Genomic DNA, 23465 nt, shown 5'->3' on the forward strand with positions numbered 1-23465 from the left:
ATGTCTATACTTCATAAAGCAAAAGAAAAGTTTGATGAAACTACTCATTCTCTACTAGCAGGTTGTAGGTGGAAATATTTTTGGATATACCTATTTTCTTCTGGCAGGTTATTTTTGAAGTTACTGGAAGTTTTCGTTGGTAATTCTACTTGTATTTACCTGTTGTGTTTGTGTGTATATGATTTTGAATTATGTATTTCTTCCCCGGCGTAAGGGGTGCTGGTTATTTTTTCTGGTAAATTCTAAACTTGAAAACTTCCCTTATAGGAGTATTTGTACTTAAGTTTTTCCCTAAAACTTTTTTTTGGAAATATTGTCTTATACATTGGTTGCCATTATCTTTTACATCCCCTAGGGCATCCATTCTGCCACATTATCCTTGTCCTGTTTTTCTTTTCTTTTTTGTTTTTCCCCTGTCATTCATCAATGGTTTACCTAAAAGGAGTTTTATTTATTTATCTGAATTACGTTATCCATTCTATGATAATTACTTTTAATAACTCTTGATCATTAAACTGAGACACTAATTGATTTTTTTTTTTTTTTTTTTAAAGAACTTTACTAGTTAAAAGAGTTTTTTTTTTAATTAATTTATTTTAGCTTCACGATGATTACCTTTTACCATTAGACCAAAATACTAATTGGTTTTTGGTGATTGGTGGGATTAGAATTGAGATCTCTTATTTAATGACAGGAAACTTCACATATTGAACTTGAACTAACTGGAAAGTACCTGCTTCAAGGACTCTTTGTTTTTGCATGTTTATTTGAATAATAACCCTCCCGTGATAGTTATGAAAGGATAAATAAATTAGTACCCTGCCCTGCCAGTATTGCCCAAATTCTACAGCAGAGAAGAATAATGTATGCTTTCAAACATTATAACTTTTACGGTGCCCATAGAATAAGCAATTTCTATGCACTTTACCTACTTTAGAACTCAATCAATTTTTATTACTGAAGATGACAGCAAAAAGGAGACTGATAGTAGTTAAATTCAAGATCATGATGTGGAAGCATAGATGATCCTGTTCGATTAACAAGGGATATTTACAAACCAATGCTAAGCTAAGGGATTAATAAGGTTCCCAATTACAACCCAATCCCATTAAGCATCCCTTGCAGAGACTCCATGCACTATTTCGATTCGCCGCAATCTTGTAGGTCAGAGTTCATTCAGCCTGTTCTACTATTATGACACTTCATAGTAGCCTTGCAGGCATTACTAGTATCCAAAAGAAAATTCCTCAACAGGGAAGGAGCATATTGTGCATGTCATGCTGACTACAACATATCTTAAACATATTTACAAATCATGTTCCTAGAAATAGAATTCAAAGGTCTCACATATTTAACAAATCACCTCTTAGTCTCATTAAGTTGCAGCTACCCATCAGTAAGTCACTACAAGATAAAGACCTTCAGTGATATGCCCCCAAAGCATGAAAAAGATCAGGGAAATGGAAGCAAGCTGTTCAGACCAACAAATATAGCTTCTATTGAGCTTTTCTTTTTCCTTGCTGGTTCTAACTCTCTTTAAATTTATCTCCACTTTGTGTCTGCTCAGTCCTCATTGGTTCAGGGACAAGCTGACCAACTTTGACATATTTTTCCTCAAATTTATCTTCCCAGTCTTGTAAAATTTCAAGCTCGGGAGCATCCAGGCCTTCAAGGTTTCCATTAATGTCTTGAGGCTTAAAAGAAAGAAGGGCAAGGGCTCTGCTGGCTTCTCTTCCAGCAAACATAGCATATGGCCCACCAGGACCATAAAACATCCTGCACATAAACCTCAACTGAGCGTCTAGACATAACTAGTATCCAGTTTCTAAAGTTGTATGTCAAGAGATCGAATGGATGATACTGAAACAGATAACATGAATATAATTTGTGTTGAAGTTCCTAAGCAACAAACACACATACTAGTCCTAGTAATCATACAACAAATCCATGCTCAAAATGATTGGACAAAAAATTAAGGGGTATACCCAACTATGCTATAGCCCTTTTGCACACTGCCTATATGTGGCTTAAAAAGTTGCACTTTACCCACTTTACCCACTTGATGTAATTCCGTCATAGCTCCCATTTAACGAACGGAGTTAAGTGGGTAAAATCTGACTTTTTAAACGACACATAGTCAAGTTGTACACGGGCTATATATCATAGGTGGGTATATGCAATTATCCTAAGAATTAATCTATTGTGGGATGTGGAGGTTAACATAGGATTCGGTTTGGTTATGAACCAATTACAAACAACATATAAAGTCATCTCAAAACTAGTTTGGAATAGGATCTTCTCCATTTCACTTTAAACGAAAAGAGTGTTTCCATTCACAGTTTAAATCCCCCCACCCCAACTATCAATGTATATACCCCAAAAAAAAAAAAAAAAAAAATTAATGTGAGCCTAATACAATTAATTGGGTTTATTTACTGAGTTGGGATTCTATTAACTAAAAAAAACAAAAAAAAAACAAAAAATATTGAGAGAGATTAGAGAAAGGGTACATACTTGGAGGTAGAGACATCATAGATCTGACCTTTGATGGCCATTAAGATGGGCTTATTGGGGTCAGACCCGTCATAAGCTCTGAGTTGTTGTTCAGTGACATCTCCCAAATGAACAGGTTTTTCATTGGTGGAATCGTTAAAGTTCAAGTTGCCGAAACTGTTGTTGCTGATGTTGATGTTTGTGGCAGAGGCAGTGATTGTGGGAGGCTTATTGAAATCCTCAGGAGCAACGAACATGCCACACACAGTTCTATAAACGACAACCATCAGAGCTGCGATGGTGAAGAAGGCTGTTGGAGATAGACCAGTGTGAAACGTTATCTCTTCCATCATTCTTGAATATAGCTCCATCCCTGTTCTTCTTTCTTTTCTTATTGGATGTGAAATTCTAATGAAGGCAGATAATGAAGAAGAAGAAGGAGGAGAAGATGAAAGCAGTTGAGACTAGGGACTTGAGACTTGAGAAAAGTCCAAGCAAGCTTACCAGCCACCAACTCACCTTAGCCTACCAACTTTCTAGCTAGGCTGCCACTTTTTGGTTTTTATTTATTTATTTTTAATCAAGTTTAGCAAAATAAATGCTGTTTTCCATTTTAAATTTATGTTAATATTTTGGCGAAACTACACTATTGGTCCCTCAAGTTTATCATGTGTGCGCAATTGGTCCCTCAAGTTTCAAGTGAACATAATTGGTCCCTTAAATTTTCAAAATGAGCAATATAAGTCGTTTTATTAACTTCCGTTAGTAGTGTTGTTTACGTGGCTAACGGAATAATGACCTGTCATTTTTTTTAATGACATAGCATTTTTTTATTAAAAAATTAAAAAAATGAATTCACACGTAAAAAAAAAAAAAAAAAAAAAAAAAAAAATGACCCGTTCTAATTCAAGTCTTAATTCTAACCCGATACAAAATTAAACTCATTTGCAATCTAATTCACAAACCCACAAGAGAAAGAGATTGAACAGTTCCAAGCTCTACCACTAATAGTCAAATACTGGAGTATAACTCTAAGTCTCTAACAGAGCTCCAGACATGATGCATGTGGAGGAAAATAAGATTGTTATCAACTCTGTTAATGGGGCCTTTGGTGACAATATGACTGTCGAGGTTACCAAAGAGAATCCACATATGAAGGACCACCAGAATGTATTGGAAGCCAGAAATCTAGATGGAGCTTTTAGCAAGCAAGAAGACTAGTCCTAGAAATGGTCGGCAATGATAGTTGTGCTTATGGGGGTGCCATGTGTGGCTTCTGGTGGTAAAGGGAAGGTCATAATTCAACTGGAAATAGCATTAACAAAACGCCAAATGTGTTTATGCCAGAGGAGAATTCGCTTTTCTATATTGTGATTTTTATTGAGAAACAATCTATATTTGGCAGATATGAATGCCATTTTCGAGTAGGTTATTGCAGGGTTGGACAGTTGCTGAATTTTACAGTTGTGTGAGAGAAGCAGGGAGGCAAAGGCCATCGTCTCCAGCAGAGGGCAGCGGTGCCGCCAGTGGCTAGGGCTTTGGAATTGTTCAATCTCTCTTTTGTGGGTTTGTGAATCAAATTGCAAATCAGTTTTAATTTGGTACTGGGTTAGAATTAAGACTTGAATTAAAACAGTTATATATATATTTTTTATGTGTAAATTCATTTCTGTAATTTTTTAATAAAAAGAAATGCCAAGTCATTAAAAAAATGACATGTCATTATACCATCAACCACGTAAGCAACACTACTAACGGAAGTTAACGGGAAGACTTATATTGCCCATTTTGAAAACTTGAGAGACCAATTGTGCTCACTTGAAACTTGAGGGACCAATTGCGCACACAGGGTAAACTTAAGGGACCAACAGTGTAGTTTCGCCTAATATTTTTGTAATACCTCTACTTCATGTAGTTTTCTTTTAAAAAAAAAAAAAAAAAAACTATAATAAAAATTACCTCTACTTCATTTAATTTTTTTTCCGATTTTGATCCTTTAACTTTAATTTATTTTTAATTTAGTTATTTTGTCTGGTTTTGTTTTATTTTGTCATTAATTTTAACCTCCTTTAGATGGACTTCACGGTGCCAATAGTTAAAATAACTATATAAAATGAATGGATTATTAAAATGATTTTTTTTAAAGAGTTTTAATCTATAATATCTGTTTCTAATGATATTTTTTATTATTAAACTAAGATACCAATCGTTTTTTTGTTTAAGCTAACTGAACCCACTATTAAAATGATTTAAACAAATGAAACTTGAAAGATTGAATTCAAAATTGGTCAAAGTTAGTGTAATATATAATTTACCCTTAAAAATTAACTAATCCAATAAAAATAAACTTTCTTAGAACACAAAGTCAACATGCAAATGATTTGTCTTGCTATATGGAGTTGCGATGTTGCGAATCAAATAGCATCTTCATTAGGAGCAATAATTATGGTATGCATCTTTTATTTATAAGATAATATATATATATATATATATATATATATGTATGTATATTATCTTATAAAAGTTACATACATAAGTAGTTTTACATTTGCTTTTATTTATGACATGCTAAAGAATAATATTTTCACCGTTAAATTTAATAAGAATTGACTGTTAAAAAAAAAAAGTAGGCGTGGCAAAATGGTCGGGTCGAGTCAATCGAGTTTACGAGTCAATCAGATCGTGGGTCAAAACGGGTCATTTTTAAATGAGTCAATGGGTCTCGGGTCAGGTCAGGTTGACCCGTATTTTTCAAACAATTTTTTTTTTCAATTACAAAAACAAATCAATTACAACCTATTTAGAGAGAATGAATAAAACCAATTAAGAAAATGAAATTGCACTTAATGCCACTTGTTAATATACTTCCAATTTTGACAATTTTGAGCATGACAAGAATTATTTATAGTCATAAATTCACGATGGAAAAAATCTTCAATGTTAATAGTTCACTGTCAAAATGCATATAATTATAAGTTTACAACTTCAAAAAGAGATAGATCTTAAAACAAACAAAACAAATAAGCCAGCAAAGAAGCAAACCATTTTAATCAACTTTACTAATGATGCAAAAGTCAATGAAGTTAGCTAATTTGAATATCAGCTATACAATTCATTGTCCTGCACCAGTATATAGAAAAGTCACCTAGTAGTAGCTAGTAAAATAGCTTAATCAACTTTAAAGACCACCAAAATAGAATGGGTGTTAGAAGGGGAATTCTGCCAGTAAGCCAGAGTTTGCTTCTACATTCAAACTCCTTTATCAGAGAAGTATTTGCATACTTAGGTCACAGGACACCACTTCACATGAGGACAATACTTCAATACATACTAGTCCCACCAGAAAGAGTGCCCATGAATCAAGAAAGAAATAAACATACATAACCATTATATATGAATCATGACCTATCCTTATCAATAAGTCTAACACCAATACAAAAAGTTCGGATTCTTGCTCTGTAAAAATTTAAATACATAATTTGCATGGAAAATCAAGACATTTAAAATAAATGTTTGATTTTTTTGTAGAAAGGTAAGTAATTCACACACATGATAGCAAACTTGTAAACTTGTAAAAAGTATATTTTAAGTTTACATCACTAATAATATCATTCTCACAAAAAAAAAAAAAAAAAAAAAAAAAAAAAAAAAAAAAAAAACCTACAAGTCATGGACCAGAGGTGCATCATGCAAGTCAGCTAGTCAGGTTTGGCCTTTGTGGTTTCACGTTTGTGCCTTACCGCCTTTGGCTTTGGACTACAACTAGTCAAATTGATTCATTGAATGAGATTTTTTTTTTAATGGTTGTCTTGACAGTCTTGTATTGTCTTGTTAAGTTGTCTCATTCTCTCATGTTTGAAGCTTAGCTCTTATTGGTTGTGACTTGTGAAGCTCTGATAGTCAAATTGAATGTGAAGCTATTGTTGTCTTGTCTTATCTTTGTTTATATCTATAAAGACTATAATCTATTGACTATTAGTTTTAGTACTTTGTGTTTTATGCACCTAGTATCAGAACGTAATCTAAATATTTTTTTTAACAAGTCGAGTCACGGGTTATTCGGGTTGGGTCAGGTCGACCCGAAAAAATGGGTCGGGTCACAGGTCATCTTGTTTTTACTTCGGGTCAAAAAATCGAGTCAGGGTCGGATTGGATCGGAAAATTCTGACCTATTATGCCATGTCTAAAAAAAAGTATTAACTTAAATTTTGGACTCTCTCTATTATTACAACGTATTATATTTTCCGTTCGTCTGAACTAAACCCTTTTCACTGCAGTGCAGTGCAGTGCAGAGAGACAAGCCCCGTGAGAATAGGCGGGCAAATTCATTTCCATTTTTGGTGAACATCAACCTCTGAAATTTCTCAGCTCAGTAAGTTTAAAAACCAACAGTTTGAGTACCATAAACATACATTTTTTGAATTCTCATCTAGAACTTAAAACATTAAAAAGTGAGACACATTGAGCAAATTATAAAAAACAATGAGGTGATCAATAAATATTTACTATATGTTGAATATTAGTTAAATTTGAATTTGCACTCTTACATAAAACAATAATTTACGTATGAATTACGAAGTAGCAATCTAACAAAGAGAGAAAAAAAAAAAGGACAAGGAAGGAAGGAGAAATAAAAATCAAGTATACATAAACAAAACTAAAGAAGCATCTGGGAAACATTGGACTTCATTCTCCAACACTATTGAAACCTTGGCTTTTTTATGATTATGTGTACTTCGACTAAAGGAGAGGAAAATTTCCAGTCAAAAGGCAAACGAGGAACATCAATGACAGTCCTCTGATATCCCCATCTTTCAGAAGAAGACTTCTTATCTACAGTAACTTTGGCTTTCTCAAAGGAATCAATGTATTCTTCGGTTATTTTCTGAAATGGCTTTGGCTTTCTCAGTGGACTTCATGGCTTTATAAGCTCTCACTCTCTCAATGGACCCAAAGGCTTCTCTGGGTGATTTCTGACTGCCTTTGGTTTTCTCAATAGACTCCAAGGCTTCTTCAAATGATTTCTGAGTGCAAAATTAACTTTGTCAGCAAAAAAATTTAGAGCAGAAGATAAACTACATAAAATCCTGTAAATTCCAATCACAACTAAAGACAAGTATTAAAGTGTTCCAAACTGCTGCTTTATATATATATATATATATATATATATATATCTTTTAAATTAAAAACAAGAAGACCCAAAGAAATCCACACATAAAACTACTCAACCAGAAAAAAGCTACAAAGACCAACTGAAAATAGATTATAAATGGTGGAACCCATTGATATACTTGTGAGATATTGAACTTTCCTCTATAATTGTAGATTTCTTTGCAATCCAATATTTACTCTTTCCCTAACCTACTATCACCTGGATAGAAAACTGTAAGGTAATTATGATCTTGATATGTAATTTCTACTTACACAAGAAATCTCAAATAGACTCTCTGTGGGCTGTTTTGGGAGAAGAAGGGAAGTACCATCTGGTTGATTTGGACAGTGTGTGTTCTTCAATTCAACCTGGAGGTGTGGTTTTAAGGAGACTTGGGGTTTTCAGAAAAGCTGTTTTAGTGATATTGCTTTGTAGATATGCAAAGGAGGGAAATCTTTAGGAAGAGGGTGGCAATGGTGGTGGGAATGAAATATGGAGAGGAATGGGTTCAAATGTCTTCTTCAGTGGTTAGGAGTGTCCATGGACTGTCTCTTCAAACACATCAGATTCAATCTTGTCATAGGAAATCACTTTTGGCATGATTTGTGGTGTGGGGATGTACCTTTAATAGATCCCACTTCCTGGATATTTTCTGCATTGCAGTAGATAGGAAGACAACTGTTACAGATTACATGCAGTGAATCAATGGTGTCTTCCACTGGAACTCCAAGGTTTTCAAGGGCATTAAAAGATGCTAATTAACTCGCTATATGCTGTGAGAGTTAGTGTGCAAGATACATATATGATGGGGTGGTCTTTGTCAAAATCTCAGACGTTTGATGTAATTATTGGGATTTGAGAGGAGGTTTAGGCATCCATTTTTCCTTCGACCTTGGTTTCGTATTTGGAGGATAAAAGTTATCATAAAAGGTATTCTTATTTTGTTTGGACTGCTGCTCATGATAAAATCTTAGTGACGGACAATCTCAAAAGAGAATATTTGCTTGTCGAAGGCAAATGTTGAAATGTTAGGGCCTAACGGTTAGGCTATGTCTTCTTTTTCATTGTGACTTTCCTAGGGAGTTATGTTCATTGGTTTTCTTTGTTTAGGATGCCTTCGGTTACACTAGTTAATTAACACAAGTTTTGTCAGTCAGCTTCTGCACATGATAGTGCATAAGAACACACTGCTGCACGTGACAAATGAGGCTTGGCTGTTAATATTGGTTAACGCAGTTAGCATTCAGTTAGAATAGATGGTTTGAGTAGTTATACATAAGTTTTTTTATGCATAAGTTACTAATAGCAGATCCCTCTTGTAAACCTTCAGTTAATTGAATAAGTGTTTGCCTTTGCATTCTCTTTTCATTTGGCTCTTTCTCTTCCTCTCTTTTCTTTCTATCTTCATGTAATGCAGCTTTCTAGACATGGTATCAGAGCCATCTATGAGTTCAACCATGGTTGCCAATTCTTCATCCTCTAATAAAACTTCCAACTCTAACCAGACCACCAACCTAGCTCCTCAAGCACCTCTTTGACTCCTCTCCAGCATGTCAAATCTCATGTCTATCAAGTTAGATTGCTCAATTACATACTGTGGGAGAATCAAATCACTTTTATACTCAGAGCATATTCACTGCTTGGATTTGTCTAGCATGTCCAACTCAATTCTTGTGAGAATATAACAGATCAAAACCTATAGAAAATCCAGAATACCAATACTGGATTACCAGGGACCAAGCATTGCTCACACTTATGAACATAAATATCTATCTCCTTGGGCTCTATCTCTAGTTTTAGGAAAAACAAGTGCTCGAGGATTTTGACAGATCTTGGAAAAGAGATCTACTTCTGCATCATGGATGTTCTTGAGATGGAACTTCACAACACCAAAAGGGGTAACGAAACAATATCTGCAGAGGATCAAAGAAATCAGAGACAAACTTGCTGCCGTCACGTTTGAAGTGGATGATGAAGAATTGCTCCATATCATACTCAAAGGGCTTCTAAAAGAGTACAATCCATTCTGTTCTGCTATTAGAACCAGGAGTGATGCTCTTGAAGATCTGGAATTACTGCACTCTGAAGAGAAATCAATTAAATACTCTGCAGAGGATGACAATGATCCAAATTCTATGGCAGTGCTGGGCTCAACAGGACATAAACCTGGAAATTCTTTTAATGTAAAACAGGAACAAACTTTGGTTGAGGCAGAGGAAGAAATGACTGAAACTCTCATCCTCCAAATTACAACTACAATTCTCACTCTTCAAACTACAACTATCCTAGACACAGCAACAACAATTCACAGAGAATGATTCCTCATCCACAATATCAGCAAGCACAAAATTCAAACTCGGGCCTACATGCCAGGTATGTGGAAAGTGAGGACACAGTGCCCTTGACTGTTATCATCACATGGGTTTCTCATTTTAATGGAGACATCTGCCTGAAAATTGGCTGCAATGGCCCTACCTTTCTAACTCAACAAACTGAGAGCTGGTTGAGAGATATAGGAGTGACAGACCACTTGACCTCTAATCTTTCTAATCTGTCATTGCAGCATTCCTGCACAGGTTCTGAATTGGTATCAGTTGGCAATGGTCAGACCCATCCAACTACACATGTTGGTAATGGAAAGCTAAGAACTAACCTTTACCACTTCAAATTATGTAATATTCTCTGTTATACTCAAAGATCTCAGGGTGTTCCTTCATCACATTCCTACTCAACGTCTCCATGTTAGCTCTTGCCTCCAACCTATTGTTTCACACAAGAACCAAACACATCAAAGTAGATTATGATTTCAGACCAGAACAAGTTGTTTGCAGAGATCTAGCTGTTAAATTCGTTTCTAGTCTCGACCAACTAGCTGACAAGTTTACTAAGAGTCTTCCTTCACAAAGATTCATCAATCTTAGGTCCAAAATCATGATCACTGGCATGCCCATGAGGGGGACATTTCTCATAGAGACTTTCCTTAGCATTCTCATGGCTCTTTCTCTTATTCTCTCTCCTTTCTATCTTGATGTAATGCAGCTTTCTTGACAACACCTAACTCAGTGGCAGAGTTATTAAGGTGCAGGAAGACTCAATTTAGAATGACTTACTATCATGTTTTACATGGAGTATTTGGAGAGAGATGAGTGCTTGAACCTGTGAGGGAACTGAGTTTTCTGCGATGAGATTGAAGTCTCTATTGAGATCTATTTTCAGTGGGATGAGGCTTAATGTCCTTTTTGAAAATTCCAGGCCTCTGTATTTAGATCTCAATTTCCTTTTCGTGTTTTTTTTGTGTATTTCCTGTATTTTCTATTTTTATGTTTAATGAATCTATATATATATATATATATATATATATATACACAGAGAATTGATCAACAAACGCAGCATGCATGTGCTGCTAAATATTTTATTGGGGAAGTTAAAAAATTTTCACTGGTAGAGTAAATTTATATAAATGAAAGAAGGGGAATTAAAAGAAAAAGAAAAAGAATGGCTTCCTTATGCAAACTAGCTTGGGGTGCAGAGTGGAATCAATGGAATGCCAGAAATCATGGGAGGTTGGTGAAGAATGAGGATCAGATGTAGCAATCAATTGGGATATAAGAAAAAGGGTCGGTGCAAAAGGAAATTTTAAAAAATTGTGTGTTAAGCAGAACCTTGTGCTGGTGCTGAGGAATTTCAGTATCAGCTCTAACTAAGAAGGCCTGAGTTATGTATTCTGAGGCTTCCTGCATTGTTTGTTGTTTTTCTGGTATTTTAGTTCTGGGTTGTAATGCAGAGGTGTTATCTCTACTTGATCCAGGATGAAGCTTGTTTTGTTTAGTTTGAGAAGCATGGGTGTAACTTTGGGGTTGTAAGAGCAGATTTTCTGCAGTGTTTTCAATGATATATCTCTCATTCATCTAAGAAAAGAAAAGAAAAGAGTCTGTAAGAATTGCATTAATACATTGTAACAGCAAATTGCATATGTATATCCTGTTACTGGTTAATACTAAATGCACCATACCATAGTAGTCAAGGAATTTACAAAGTGGGGCAAGTTGGGATTTTATTTTCTATACAAACCAACGTGTTATATGACATATATCTAGAGCCATATTTATTAATAGGAATGAAAAAGAGAAAATCTATGGAGTTGGAAAAGCAAGGAAGAAAATATCAGTTACATACCCCAGAATTTTGCGTCTTCCATATGGAATCCATGCTTGAATCAATTAAAAACATCCCACCTACCAAAGCACTGCATGAAACTACTATATTAGGAAAAAATTTCAAACCAAAAGGTTGATTAATATCCGTACACTATTTGATAGTCATGAAACTAGTGTAATAGCAAATAAGCTCAACTTACTAGACATATCTAAAGCATCAACAATAGAAGTAAAACAACTAGAATCGAATTAGACTAGAAAAACCCAAGCCAACCGCCAATACCTCAACATTCAAAAGGAAGCCTATGTGAGCTTAAACAATGATGGAAAACTGAGCTTTCACAACAACAGATCAATAGATTTCGAACATGTTTCAGTTAGAGAAATTTCCAAATAGTTTTATTGATGAAGTTATTGTCTCTTTTTACTTTTTGATAAATAATGGAATTGTATTAAACAAAAAACCAGGGTACATCAGGGGTGTATATGAAAAACAGTACAGAAGTTATTGTCTCTTAAAGGAGGACACAAACAAAACAATGAACATAATGTCTTAAGCAGAACTATATGTTTAAAAGAAAGACTCTCAGGCAAACACAAACATCATACACAAATCTTTATAGAATGGCCAGTTAGAGTTCCACTTGTTTGAGAATCATAAAACTAAAGGAAAAAACCTAGCAACCAGCAACGTACCTTATTAAAAAAGCTATTTGCAATCATATGGAGGTGGTAGTGCTTATTACAATTGGATACTGAAAGCCTTACTTTTTTCATTCATTTAAAAAATAAAAATAATTTTGACCAGGTTTTGGAGTCTTTAAGGTAGTCCTATTGTGATAGCAGAAGCTTTGGCACTACAAGTCATATGAAACAGCCCTAGACCTAGAGAGACTAAAATCAATCACTTTAAGTTTGGTAGAGACTAAAATCGATCAGTTTTAAGTTTTTTTGGAACTAAAATCGATAACTTTATTCACTTTAAGTTTGGTAGAGACTAAAATCGATCAGTTTTAAGTTTTTTAGGAACTAAAATCGATAACTTTATTCACTTTAAGTTTGTTAGAGACTAAACACGATCATTTTAAACTTCAGAGACTAAAATCGCTCATGGGTCGAAAAGAACCAAATACATACATGACATCATTTAAAGGAATAAAAATAAAAATAAAAACCCAATTACACAAACAAAATTTAAATCGAATTTCGGTCAATAATGAAATAGAAAGGATCAAAATTTGCACAAATGGATATTGTAAGAAAGAATACCCAGCAAAGCCAAGATTGAGAAGAAACGCACGAGTCGTGAGTAACCTCAGCGCAAACTCAAACCTGGAAACGAAGTCGGAAGAGCCAGACCCAGGTGGTCTTTTTGAATATCTTGCTTGGTAAGCTTTTCCATTCCAACTATAACTGTTATTATAGTTATTATTGTAAGAATAACGGTTATAACCGTAACTGTTACCTGTGGAACGAGAGCGAATGTTGTAATCTGCACGCTTACGGTCATCGCTGAGAACCTCGTAGGCTTCGGAGGCGAGTTTGAATCTGAGTGTGGCATTTTCTCGAACAGGTTTAGAGGATTGTGAGTGCTTGTCAGGGTGATATTTGATGGCCAATTTTCTAAAGGCTTCTTTGATTTCGTCTTTTGTTGCGTTCTTGTTCAATCCCAACACCTTGTAATGATCCCCAGTCCCAGACATCCTTGTTTCTTGTCACAAATGCAAAGCATATGATACGAAAATCCAAATGTATCATTTTTGGTCTTTGGATTTCAATGTTTTGGACCTCGTGTCGTGGCACTGCTACAACCGCTTCCTTTCTATTTCTGCAAGCTGGTGGTGTATGTGAATTTGTTTTCAGCGTAATTGTGACCATAGACTTGGGCCTAGATGAAAACATATATGGGCTTGGCCCAACTTGATGATTTTCTTTTTCTTTTTTTTTTCTTTATTATTATTATTAAAAAAAATTTGGATAGATAGGATCGTTGTTCAAATCTATAGCATCCGCCTGATAGTGATGTATAAAAAACTGGTTTGACTATTCGACCACACTTAATGACTTAAATGAATTGTCAAATGCGAACACCACATTCAAACTGACCCAAACTAATCCAAAATGGGAATAAAAGCTCAAATTAGCAACGACCATATGGAATAGAGGGTTCTTTGCACCTAAGCATTATTAAAATGAAAAATTATGACCATTCTAGCCGGAATAGTATTCAAAACCTTACATCTACCACTAACGCTACTTCTATTATGAACCAATCACAAGAAGCAAATGTATTTTTTTTTTTTTTTGGAGATAACCAATTCATAATTTGGATAACTGTGGAGTAATAACAAGATAAAGTATGCAAAAATAACTACATAGGAACTGGTTTAGCTTTATCATACGCTCTTTTGTGCTTTGGTTGGCCATAAACCATTCAAAAATACCCATCTCTTCTGTATTTATCAAATCATAATTGACAAATTCATGCTTGAACTCGAGATAAAAAGTTAGGATCAGGTTAGTGAATTTTGTAAGAAGTTCCTAAAAGAAAGCAGTATTGTATGTGTGTGTTATAAAACTCCACCAAGAACTTTAACTTGCCACTTTGTCACTATATTGTTGAGCACTTTTGTTTACCACTTCATTGTGTTTGGTGACTTATTTACTTTATGGAATTTAATTGATAATCAATTTGAATACATATTTGGTTTATTTGTTAAAAGTTGATTAATTACACTATAAAATCAACTTCAAAGTCTAATATTTTTTTTTTCCAACAAGTGGTATTAGAATAGATTCACTTTGAATATAGGATTAAGTTTTTGAGTGTAATTTTTAACCTTTGTTGTCCTAGATAAAATTAAGTGTATGTTTGGATTGCATTTTAGGCCTTTAGTTTTGCGTCTGCGTTTCATTTCTGTGGGTCTCGTGCACTATTCACAAAACCCATAAGTATGCAATTTGGGAAAATCAACTTTAAAATTGGGTCTCACGGCACTATTCACATATTTAAAAATTATTTTGTTATAGTGTTTTCAGTTTTCAGCAATAAGCGGTATCCAAACAGACCCTAAATGTCTTGACATACTTACCCATAAAATTTAAATAAATAAGGCACTATTGACGTAATTTATTTTAGAAATATATGCAAAACTCTATGTAAGGAATTATTTAAATCTCCTAAAATTACAAAAAAAAAAAAAAAAAAAAAAAGAATTCCACGAATAGTTAAAAATAAGTAAAACTTAAAAAAAATATGAAATAATTATGAAATTGGATGAAACCAATGAATTGATAGAAACATATAAAAATCATTATTACTCTCATGGTTAAAAGTTTGGTTTTAGGGAAAATTATTGAATATTCCGGGAGTATTATAAATGTGTACTCCCTCATCTCATATGAATTGTGGGTTTCACTATAAATTTAATTAGTGGGACCCACAGTTATGTGAGGGGAGTATGCATTTATGGTACTCTAAGAGTACTCAATAATTATCCTAGTCTTAAAAGAGTAACTAGTGAGCTATTAAATTCCAACCACATTTTTATCAATCTAAGATTTGGTTTACTTCTATTTTCTCTGTCTTTTGTGTAAGATTTAGAGACTTCTCTTTCTTTCTTCCTCTCTCTCTCTTCTTTACAAATTGCTCTTTAAGATTTCGTCTTACACCCTAATTTATGAAATGTGAAAAGATATCAAGTGTTAAGTCATGTAAAAAGACTACTTATCGATTGATATAAAAAGTGTAAGACAAATCATATTGACCCCCTTTTCACTTATACATATAAATTCGATTTGACAAGGTATGTTTGATATAAATTTATAGAATTCTTTCTAGTTCAGATTTGACTCCACTCAACTCTTTTGAAAGACCTTGAAAAAAATTCTGCTAATATAGAGAGCAAAAACCTTAGTGAGCACAATATCACTTTGTTTGCATTTCTTTTTTTCTTTTTCTTTTTTTGGTTTTTCCTCATTATGACACAATGTTATTGCCATCTAGCAAGACTCAGTTTGATAGAAAATTAATTAAACAATATTAAGAGTAAAACACAGGTATTGGTATTGGTATGATACGGCGATACGAGTAATTTTTAAAAAATTATAATATGATATGACAGATAGAACACCATTATGACATAGGTACGACACTCCAAATGAAGTGTTTGTGCATCCTAATCAATAACCTTATTATATGAGAGGAGATAGTATGTTATTATTGAACTATCTTGAAATAAGTGCACGAGATTCTCATTTATGAGACTGCTGTGGCCTCAGGTCTTTACTCTCCATTTTTTTTTTTTTTTTTTTTTTTTTTTGCAACCCCCATCTGCATGCATATGGAACATGTTCAATATTGTCAGTAGTAAGGCTTATTGCTTTTCTATTTCTTCGATGTTTGATTGTTATACCTCGCTTGTAAGTGGCTGTGAAGGTGAACCCATTTGGCCCGATCGAATCTCATTCCTTTCCTGTAGTGTAGTTGTCAGCAGCCACAGGGAAAGAGTGCAGTACACAGTAGTATCAAAGCTCCAATTGTTCCAAAGATAGTTACTCTACTAGTATTTAGCAAGAATCTCTCTCTCTCTCTCTCTCTCTCTCTCCACCCCCCCCCCCCCCCCTTATTTTTTCTTGAGGGAATCCTTTCCAAAATTCTCATTCCATATATATATATATATATATATATATATATATACTCTATTTAAAATTTTCAAAAGTCATCCTTATACTTTTTATCTTTTAAAAGGGTCCTAACCTGCATTTAAGTAAGAAATGAAAAATGTTAACGTAGAAAAGGATGATTGTGGCATAATTCCATTTGCCAAATCAATATTTTTCATCAAGCAAATGATAGCAAGGACTTATTCTATAAACAACTTTATTGAAAGGATAGAGATTAAAGTAAAATATTTTAAACAATAAGAATGGTTTTGAAACAAAGATCGAGGATTATATAAAGTCAATTATTTTTTTACCTTGTTAAATTTCTATATGCACCTAATGGGCTCGAATCGAACTGTCATTCGCCACCTATATTTATGAGTAGTGGAGGTCTCATTTGATTCAAAGGCTTTTAACTAGAATTTCGATGTTTAGCATTGCATAAACTTTCTTTATTCCTCTTCAAATTAATTATCTCGTGATGGATATTTTCTTAGCTGTGTTGCATTGTGTAGTATCTATATATATATATATATATATATATATATATATAATATTCAAAGTTCAGAGAAAATCCAATTAGATTTTAATTGAATTTTCAATTTTGCGCCATGTGTTTAATTTAATTTTTAATTTTACGCCCAGTGAATTATTGAGTATAAAAATTGAAGAATCCAAATTCAATTAGATCCTAAAGTGGAATCCAATTTTCCGCCACATGTGTTTTTTTTTTAAAAAATTTTGTGGCAAGTGAATTATTGGGTGAAAAAACTAAAGAGTCTAAATTTAATTAAATTCTAAATTTTATATATATATAATATGAGAAACCGTTACATCTTTTAGAAATGTATAATTTAATAAAAGTGTAAGTTAATACTATGTATAATTTGAATATCTTCTAAAAAAAATGTATAATTGTGATTGTTTTTAATTGTATCCGTACATATGCACGAGACTACACTCTAGTATATATAAAACAAGAAACTTGCCACTAATTGAGTGTATAAATTGAATTTTACTGTTAAGCTATCTACCCAAAGTGCTTCCATGCCAAACACGTTAAATGTAATAACCACAACAAAAGTTATCTTCGATTGAAGCAACAGTGTTAGGCAACCTTGAAGCAACCAATTCAGAAAACAATTCCTCATGTCACGCAAAAAAAGAAGAAGAAGAAGAAGTAAATATTCATGTTTTCACTCTCATTTTCAATATTCCTACCAAACACCCATTTTCCAAAAACTGTTATTGTCAAAATTAACTGATCGAGCGTATTATAAGGTCAAATAATATATTTAAAATTGATGCACAATTAATATAAATATATATAATAATGTATACATGATTTCGGATAAAAATTAAGTATAATCTCACATAATGGTGCAATAGGCATGAACATTATCATCACTGAAAAGATGGACAGTTTGATCAGGGACAGTTGAGTAAGCTTGGTCTGGGAAGTATCCATGTACACTTTCGTTAAAGCCATGCCTGTAGTAGTTATAAGAGGTTGTGTACGTAGACTCGTCTAAGTAGCGAGCTGCGTAGGGATAGTATTCACTGTCATATGGGAATGGCCATAACTCTGCTCTCCTTCCTGTTCTTCTCACAACCTTCAGCACCTTCCTCTCGTCAATGTATCCTGTAACGGTCACCTTTTGTTGGTCCATGTCGATTTCCAAGCTATCAACACCTGCTTCCAATATGAATTTGTGCGAGAGAGAGAGAGATAGAGAGAGAGTTGAAGAATCAACAAGAGCTCCAAGCTCAACAGGTTAATATATTTAGAACGGTGCATAAATCTGAATTGCATATATAACATCATTTCTTAACTGCTTAAACTTTTAAGACAATTGATAATTTATTATAGAAGTTAATGAAAATCTAATTAAGAACACCCACCTCCCAAAACTAAAGAAAGAAAGGAATTAAAAAGAAAAGAAAAGCATTTGAAATCTTAATCCAATTCTAAGTACATGGTCGTGTTTGAACATGATTTAATGATTTTTTCTTTCTTTCTTTCTCCTTTTGTAGTCATTGTCTATATATGTGAAAGTAAATCTTGAGTGAATAAAATAACAATCAAATTAATTGGGGTGTATTAGTAGATGAATTCTTGCCCTCTATCTTCGAGATTGCTCTTCGAATTCTCTTTTCACATCCTTCACAATCCATGTGCACCATGAGTTCCACAATCTGTGAGGTAGACCAATGAAAAAGATGGAAAATGAATTAATCATCAAACACATCAATAATTATCAAATCTGGCATGCAAGAGATGTATCACTTACAGACATGGCATTATATACTTGTGCCTTCCTAAGTCGCCAACCAAACATGATGGGAGATATTGCTGTTGCTCCACAAATTAAACCTGAATAATACACTCTTCTTCTGTCTTATGGTACATTAATTTTATCCTAAATACATATATATGCCTTTCTTGATAAGCAACTTGTTTTCATCATGTATAGGCAGTTGATTTTGCTTGTGTTAACTGTCACTTTTGACACAAGCTCTATATTCCATGCTAATATTCCATTCCTTTAACTTGAAAGGTCTCATTTCTTTTTTCTTTTTTTTTTCTTTTTTTTTTTCTTTTTCTGCAGAAACAAACTATGGATTAATTATGGGGTCATTTTCAAAATCCATCCCGAACTAATACAAATTTTTACAATTGAGATTAATTAGTAATGTCAACCTAACAATCCATAAACGATGTTAAGTAAAAAAAAATCATTGAGTTGATTGGGGTGGACGTTGCAAATAAATGGGAAATAAGTCGAATAACCCATCTCATCACCCAATGGTCCCAATCAACCCAATTATTGGTAATTTTTTAAACTAAATTAAGATAGTGGATTAAACCTTACAATTTTGATTTTAAGGTAAACCTTTCAAATTAATCTTAAATTAGAGTAATGGTTTCAAAATCTTGTAGTTAATTTACAGTGAAATTTTTTAATGACCTTGTAGTTTTAGGTACGTAGTCATAGATGTTTTTGTTTTTATTTCCTTTTTACCTGGGGAGGAAACAAATTAACCTAACTAGCCTAACACAACACTATCTCATTCCCAGCTACTATCTTTATCACAGGTCCAGCCTTCACGAGTTTTGAAGGCATTCCACTTTTTAGCTGAATTTCCCCTTTGTCATAAAAGTATAAAAACATAAAAATGGCCAAAATGTTCAAATTGTTTTTCAATTCGAATATTATCCTCACTTGATTCTTTCTTCTTTTTGGCTAGCTATATTCCTCAATTCTAAATTATAAGCTGAGAATTTAAAAAGGTTTGTGTATGCTCTATTATTGAAACTAGCCGCGAACCTGCACACGATAATTTTTTTAGAGTGGTTTCATTAAATTTATTTTTTACAATTTCGACTAATTTAATAAAAAGTAATGTATTTCATAATCATATTTTTTATTTAGTATAAGAGCAATAATAAATGTAATATATATAAGAACAATCATAAATCATAAATATAAATTTGAACAATTTTATTTTTATTTACTATAGGAACAATCATAAATCATAAATATAAATTTTGTCGTATTAAAATAAAAAAAAATGCAATTTTTCTTTGAAATTTAAAAGGTAAGTTAACGAAAATATTCATTTTTTAATAAAATTTATTTACAACATTTTGTGAATCATTAAAAAGAATATAAATTTTGGAAATTTTTCTTTTAATTTTAAACAAATTTTCTCAAACCCCATTTTTTCTACCCTACAATCCAAAACGCCAATAAACGTAATTAACTTAAAAATTTAATAAAACTTAACAACAATTAATTGGACCAATTAGGAAAAAAATTTGTTGTTGATAATCTGTTAAGGTTATTTTCTTTAAAGAAATTGCAATTTTTCCACCCAAAACATATTATCAAATAAAAAATTATTAGCAAAATCAAAGAATTAAATTTCTATATATGCATTGTTATAAACTAATAATAATTTTCTTTGAAGAAATTGCAATTTTGTCCACCCAAAACATTTTATCAAATAAAAAATTATTAACAAAATCAAAGAATTAAATTTCTATGTATGCATTGTTATAAACTAATAATAATTAATATACAATTGCAAAAACTAAAATATGTCACTCATTCGATTATTTTCATTTGACTAATTTTTGTTTTTCTTTGAATAAATGGCATTATAGAGTACTTCTAATATAACTATTAAAAGTACTTTATCCACCCCAAAGGATTAAAAAATAAACAAAAATTAGTAAAGTCTCATAGTTTAACATTTAAATTGTTCACTATAAAAATCAAATTCTAATTTGCAAAACAACTAATTATTAACCCAAGTCAAATCAAACCAAATGGGATAAAGAAAAAGAACTTGCGATTGAAAATTGGAATACCAAAAATATTAACAAATGTGATGTGACAATTGAGTAGCAATAACAAAAAGAACCATTAGTAGGGGAAAAAAGTGGTTGAAACAATATATATATATATATATATATATAAATAAAAATAAAAATAAAAAATCCACCAATAGAGAAAAAAAATTTTGAGAAAGAGAGAGAGTATTAACCTTTTTGTCATGGAAAACTTCTTGGAAGGAATAGGGGATAGAGATGGAAATGAAGTAAGAAAAAATTTATATGAAAATTAATTAAAAAAAAATTATTGGAGGGGATGAAAGATTGAACTAAAAAGACTATGGTTGAAGAAGATGAAAAGATGAACAAAGTAAGAATTGCATAAAAAAAATATAAAAATAAAAAATAAAAAATAAAAAGATGCTAAAAGATGTAGTGCATAAAGAGCTTTATAAAATTTATTACGAAATTTCCATAATTATATATAGTATAGATATGTATAGACATTGTTTTTGGTTTTTGATTATTCATTTATTTCATTATTTATTTATGAACATCTAAACTAAAGTAGATAAATATGTAAAGGCAAAATTATAAGCAATGCTAAAATCGCCCAAAATGAATGTGTAAAATCAGTAATCTATTTATATTTTAAAAAATATGAATAAAAAATAAATAAGATAAACAATAATTATGTAGCTAGTGACGTGGCGATGATGTGGTGCAATAGGAGCTAGGGTTGTCCATGGGTCGGGTCGAATCGGGTTTGGGGCTGACTCGCACCCAACCTGATTGAATTGGGTGAACAAAAAATGAATCTGCGACTAACCGAATGTTCGGGTCGAACTCGGTGACACAGATTATCGATTAAACGGGTTGAAATTGTCGAGTGATTTTGGGTCTAAATCACAACAACAAAGAAATCAAAATTCATATAACACAAACCAAGTCCAAAAACATCAGATTCATGAGATTGAAACGAAAAAGTGGGAGATAAGACAAAACCCCCACCACCACCACCATTCCTTCTCCCACCATCACTATATCCACAAGATTAGTACTTTTTTTTTTTAAAACATTTTTTTTCACTACACACAAATTGCACAAGATCGGAGGAGATTTCAAGATCAGAGGAGGGATTCATCAAGATGATTTTCGAGTTGAACTTTGGGTTAGCGATAACAGCTACAGCGACGATAGTGGCAATAGGCCCAAATCAGCATCGATGGTAGTATGGAGGCTAGGGTTAGGGCGACAACAGAGCCCAACTTGGCGACGGGACATGACGACAATAAGGAGGCTAGGGTTAGGGATTTGAGAGAGAGAGAGAGAATTTTTTTTGAAACTAACAAGGGTTGAGGTTGAGGTGTGTTTTTTGTTTTTGAGAAGGGTTGAGGGTCTAACTATTTGAGGCGTGTTTAGCGTAGAAGGTACAAAGTTCAAGAATTTCCTTTTTAAGATTATGGGCGGTTGGGTCGGTTTATATGAGTCAGAATTCAAGGGACCCAAAATCGATTCGAAAAACCGATTTTTAAATTTATCATACCCGTACTCGACCCGTTTGGGCATTCAAATTTGCTCGTGGGTCTTCAGGTTGGATTGGGTTGGGCGGGTGGGTTGGTTTTGACGGGTTGATGGACAGCCCTAACAAGAGCTCAACAGTATTAAATGTTATGCTTCAACTTATATATATATATATATATATATATATATATATATGGGTAATTAATAATGAGTGATTTGAGTCTCTGAATAAAAAAAATGGACTAAATAAAAGTATAGCCCAAGAAAAAAATATGATCTATTCTAGTGGTTCTAAAATGTCCCTGATTTAGTAACTACTTTTTCTAAATAATTAAATTTTCTTTTATTTCAACAAGGCGCATTTATTATGTCACATTGTTTTTGTTTTTTTGTTTTTGGTTTTTTTTTTTGGAGGAAGTCACATTGTTTTTGTTGAATCAAGAAATTAAAGAAAAATCTTATAAATGTAACACCCCATTTGATTTGGGTTAGTTGCAAAAACGTTTTTGGAATTTCCATTCTTCCTTATAACTCCCTGAAGTTTCCATATCTGCTAAATTAACCCTTGTAACTAACTTCCAATATTTGTTTTGGAAGAAAAAAATCACCTAACCATCACATGACTAGTGACACAAATTAATTGGTAAATTTTCTTACTGCGGTCACGTGATTTTGAAAACCTCTGGAAGTTATAAAGAAAATTGAAATCCCAAAGATGTTTTTGTAACTAACCGAAACTTAATAAGGTGTTTTTGCATTTTGGCCGCAAATGTATAATGAACATAATTAGTTTCTTATTCCTGTTTTGTTGCTGGGAGGTGCAAGTTGAATTGAGGGGCAAATTTTCTTGAAGGGAATATAAAGAGGAAAGCAATGTTTGAATTGAATGTTGTTTGGGCAAGACAAGTTGGTGTGGCGTCAGGCATGCACGCCAAAGGAATCTGTAGCTTTCACGGCCATCTATTGTATTCGTATGGCATTGGCATATGCTTTTGTTTGCATTGTCTTGCTTTCACAATTTAATAACCCATCCCCAAAGTCTGAAACTCCTCCTTTTTTTTTAAATACAGATTATTGATAAGTTACAATTATATAATGTCTTGATTCTTCCTATGCACATTACCCACATAAAGGG

At 32.9% G+C, this 23465-nt stretch overlaps 3 protein-coding genes across 3 annotated transcripts; all 3 read right to left on the reverse strand.

The window, feature by feature from the left end:
• Positions 1-964: 964 nt before the first annotated feature.
• LOC126693180 (membrane steroid-binding protein 2-like) lies at positions 965-2979 on the reverse strand. The gene is made up of 2 exons (XM_050389070.1): positions 2515-2979; positions 965-1776 (listed from the first exon to the last, which is right to left on the reverse strand). The coding sequence occupies exons 1-2, from the start codon at positions 2862-2864 to the stop codon at positions 1527-1529; spliced, it is 600 nt and encodes a 199-aa protein (XP_050245027.1). The 5' UTR covers positions 2865-2979; the 3' UTR covers positions 965-1526.
• Positions 2980-6981: 4002 nt separating this feature from the next.
• On the reverse strand, positions 6982-13627 carry LOC126693181 (chaperone protein dnaJ 72). The gene is made up of 3 exons (XM_050389071.1): positions 13072-13627; positions 11822-11891; positions 6982-7517 (listed from the first exon to the last, which is right to left on the reverse strand). Exons 1-3 carry the CDS (start codon positions 13503-13505, stop codon positions 7356-7358), a joined length of 666 nt encoding a protein of 221 aa, XP_050245028.1. The 5' UTR covers positions 13506-13627; the 3' UTR covers positions 6982-7355.
• Positions 13628-17756: 4129 nt separating this feature from the next.
• LOC126690899 (heavy metal-associated isoprenylated plant protein 45) lies at positions 17757-18901 on the reverse strand. Its single transcript, XM_050386013.1, has 3 exons — positions 18759-18901; positions 18588-18663; positions 17757-18160 (listed from the first exon to the last, which is right to left on the reverse strand). Exons 1-3 carry the CDS (start codon positions 18804-18806, stop codon positions 17838-17840), a joined length of 447 nt encoding a protein of 148 aa, XP_050241970.1. The 5' UTR covers positions 18807-18901; the 3' UTR covers positions 17757-17837.
• Positions 18902-23465: the final 4564 nt, after the last annotated feature.

Source organism: Quercus robur, chromosome 7 (assembly GCF_932294415.1).
Source record: "Quercus robur chromosome 7, dhQueRobu3.1, whole genome shotgun sequence".
Taxonomy (NCBI): domain Eukaryota; kingdom Viridiplantae; phylum Streptophyta; class Magnoliopsida; order Fagales; family Fagaceae; genus Quercus; species Quercus robur.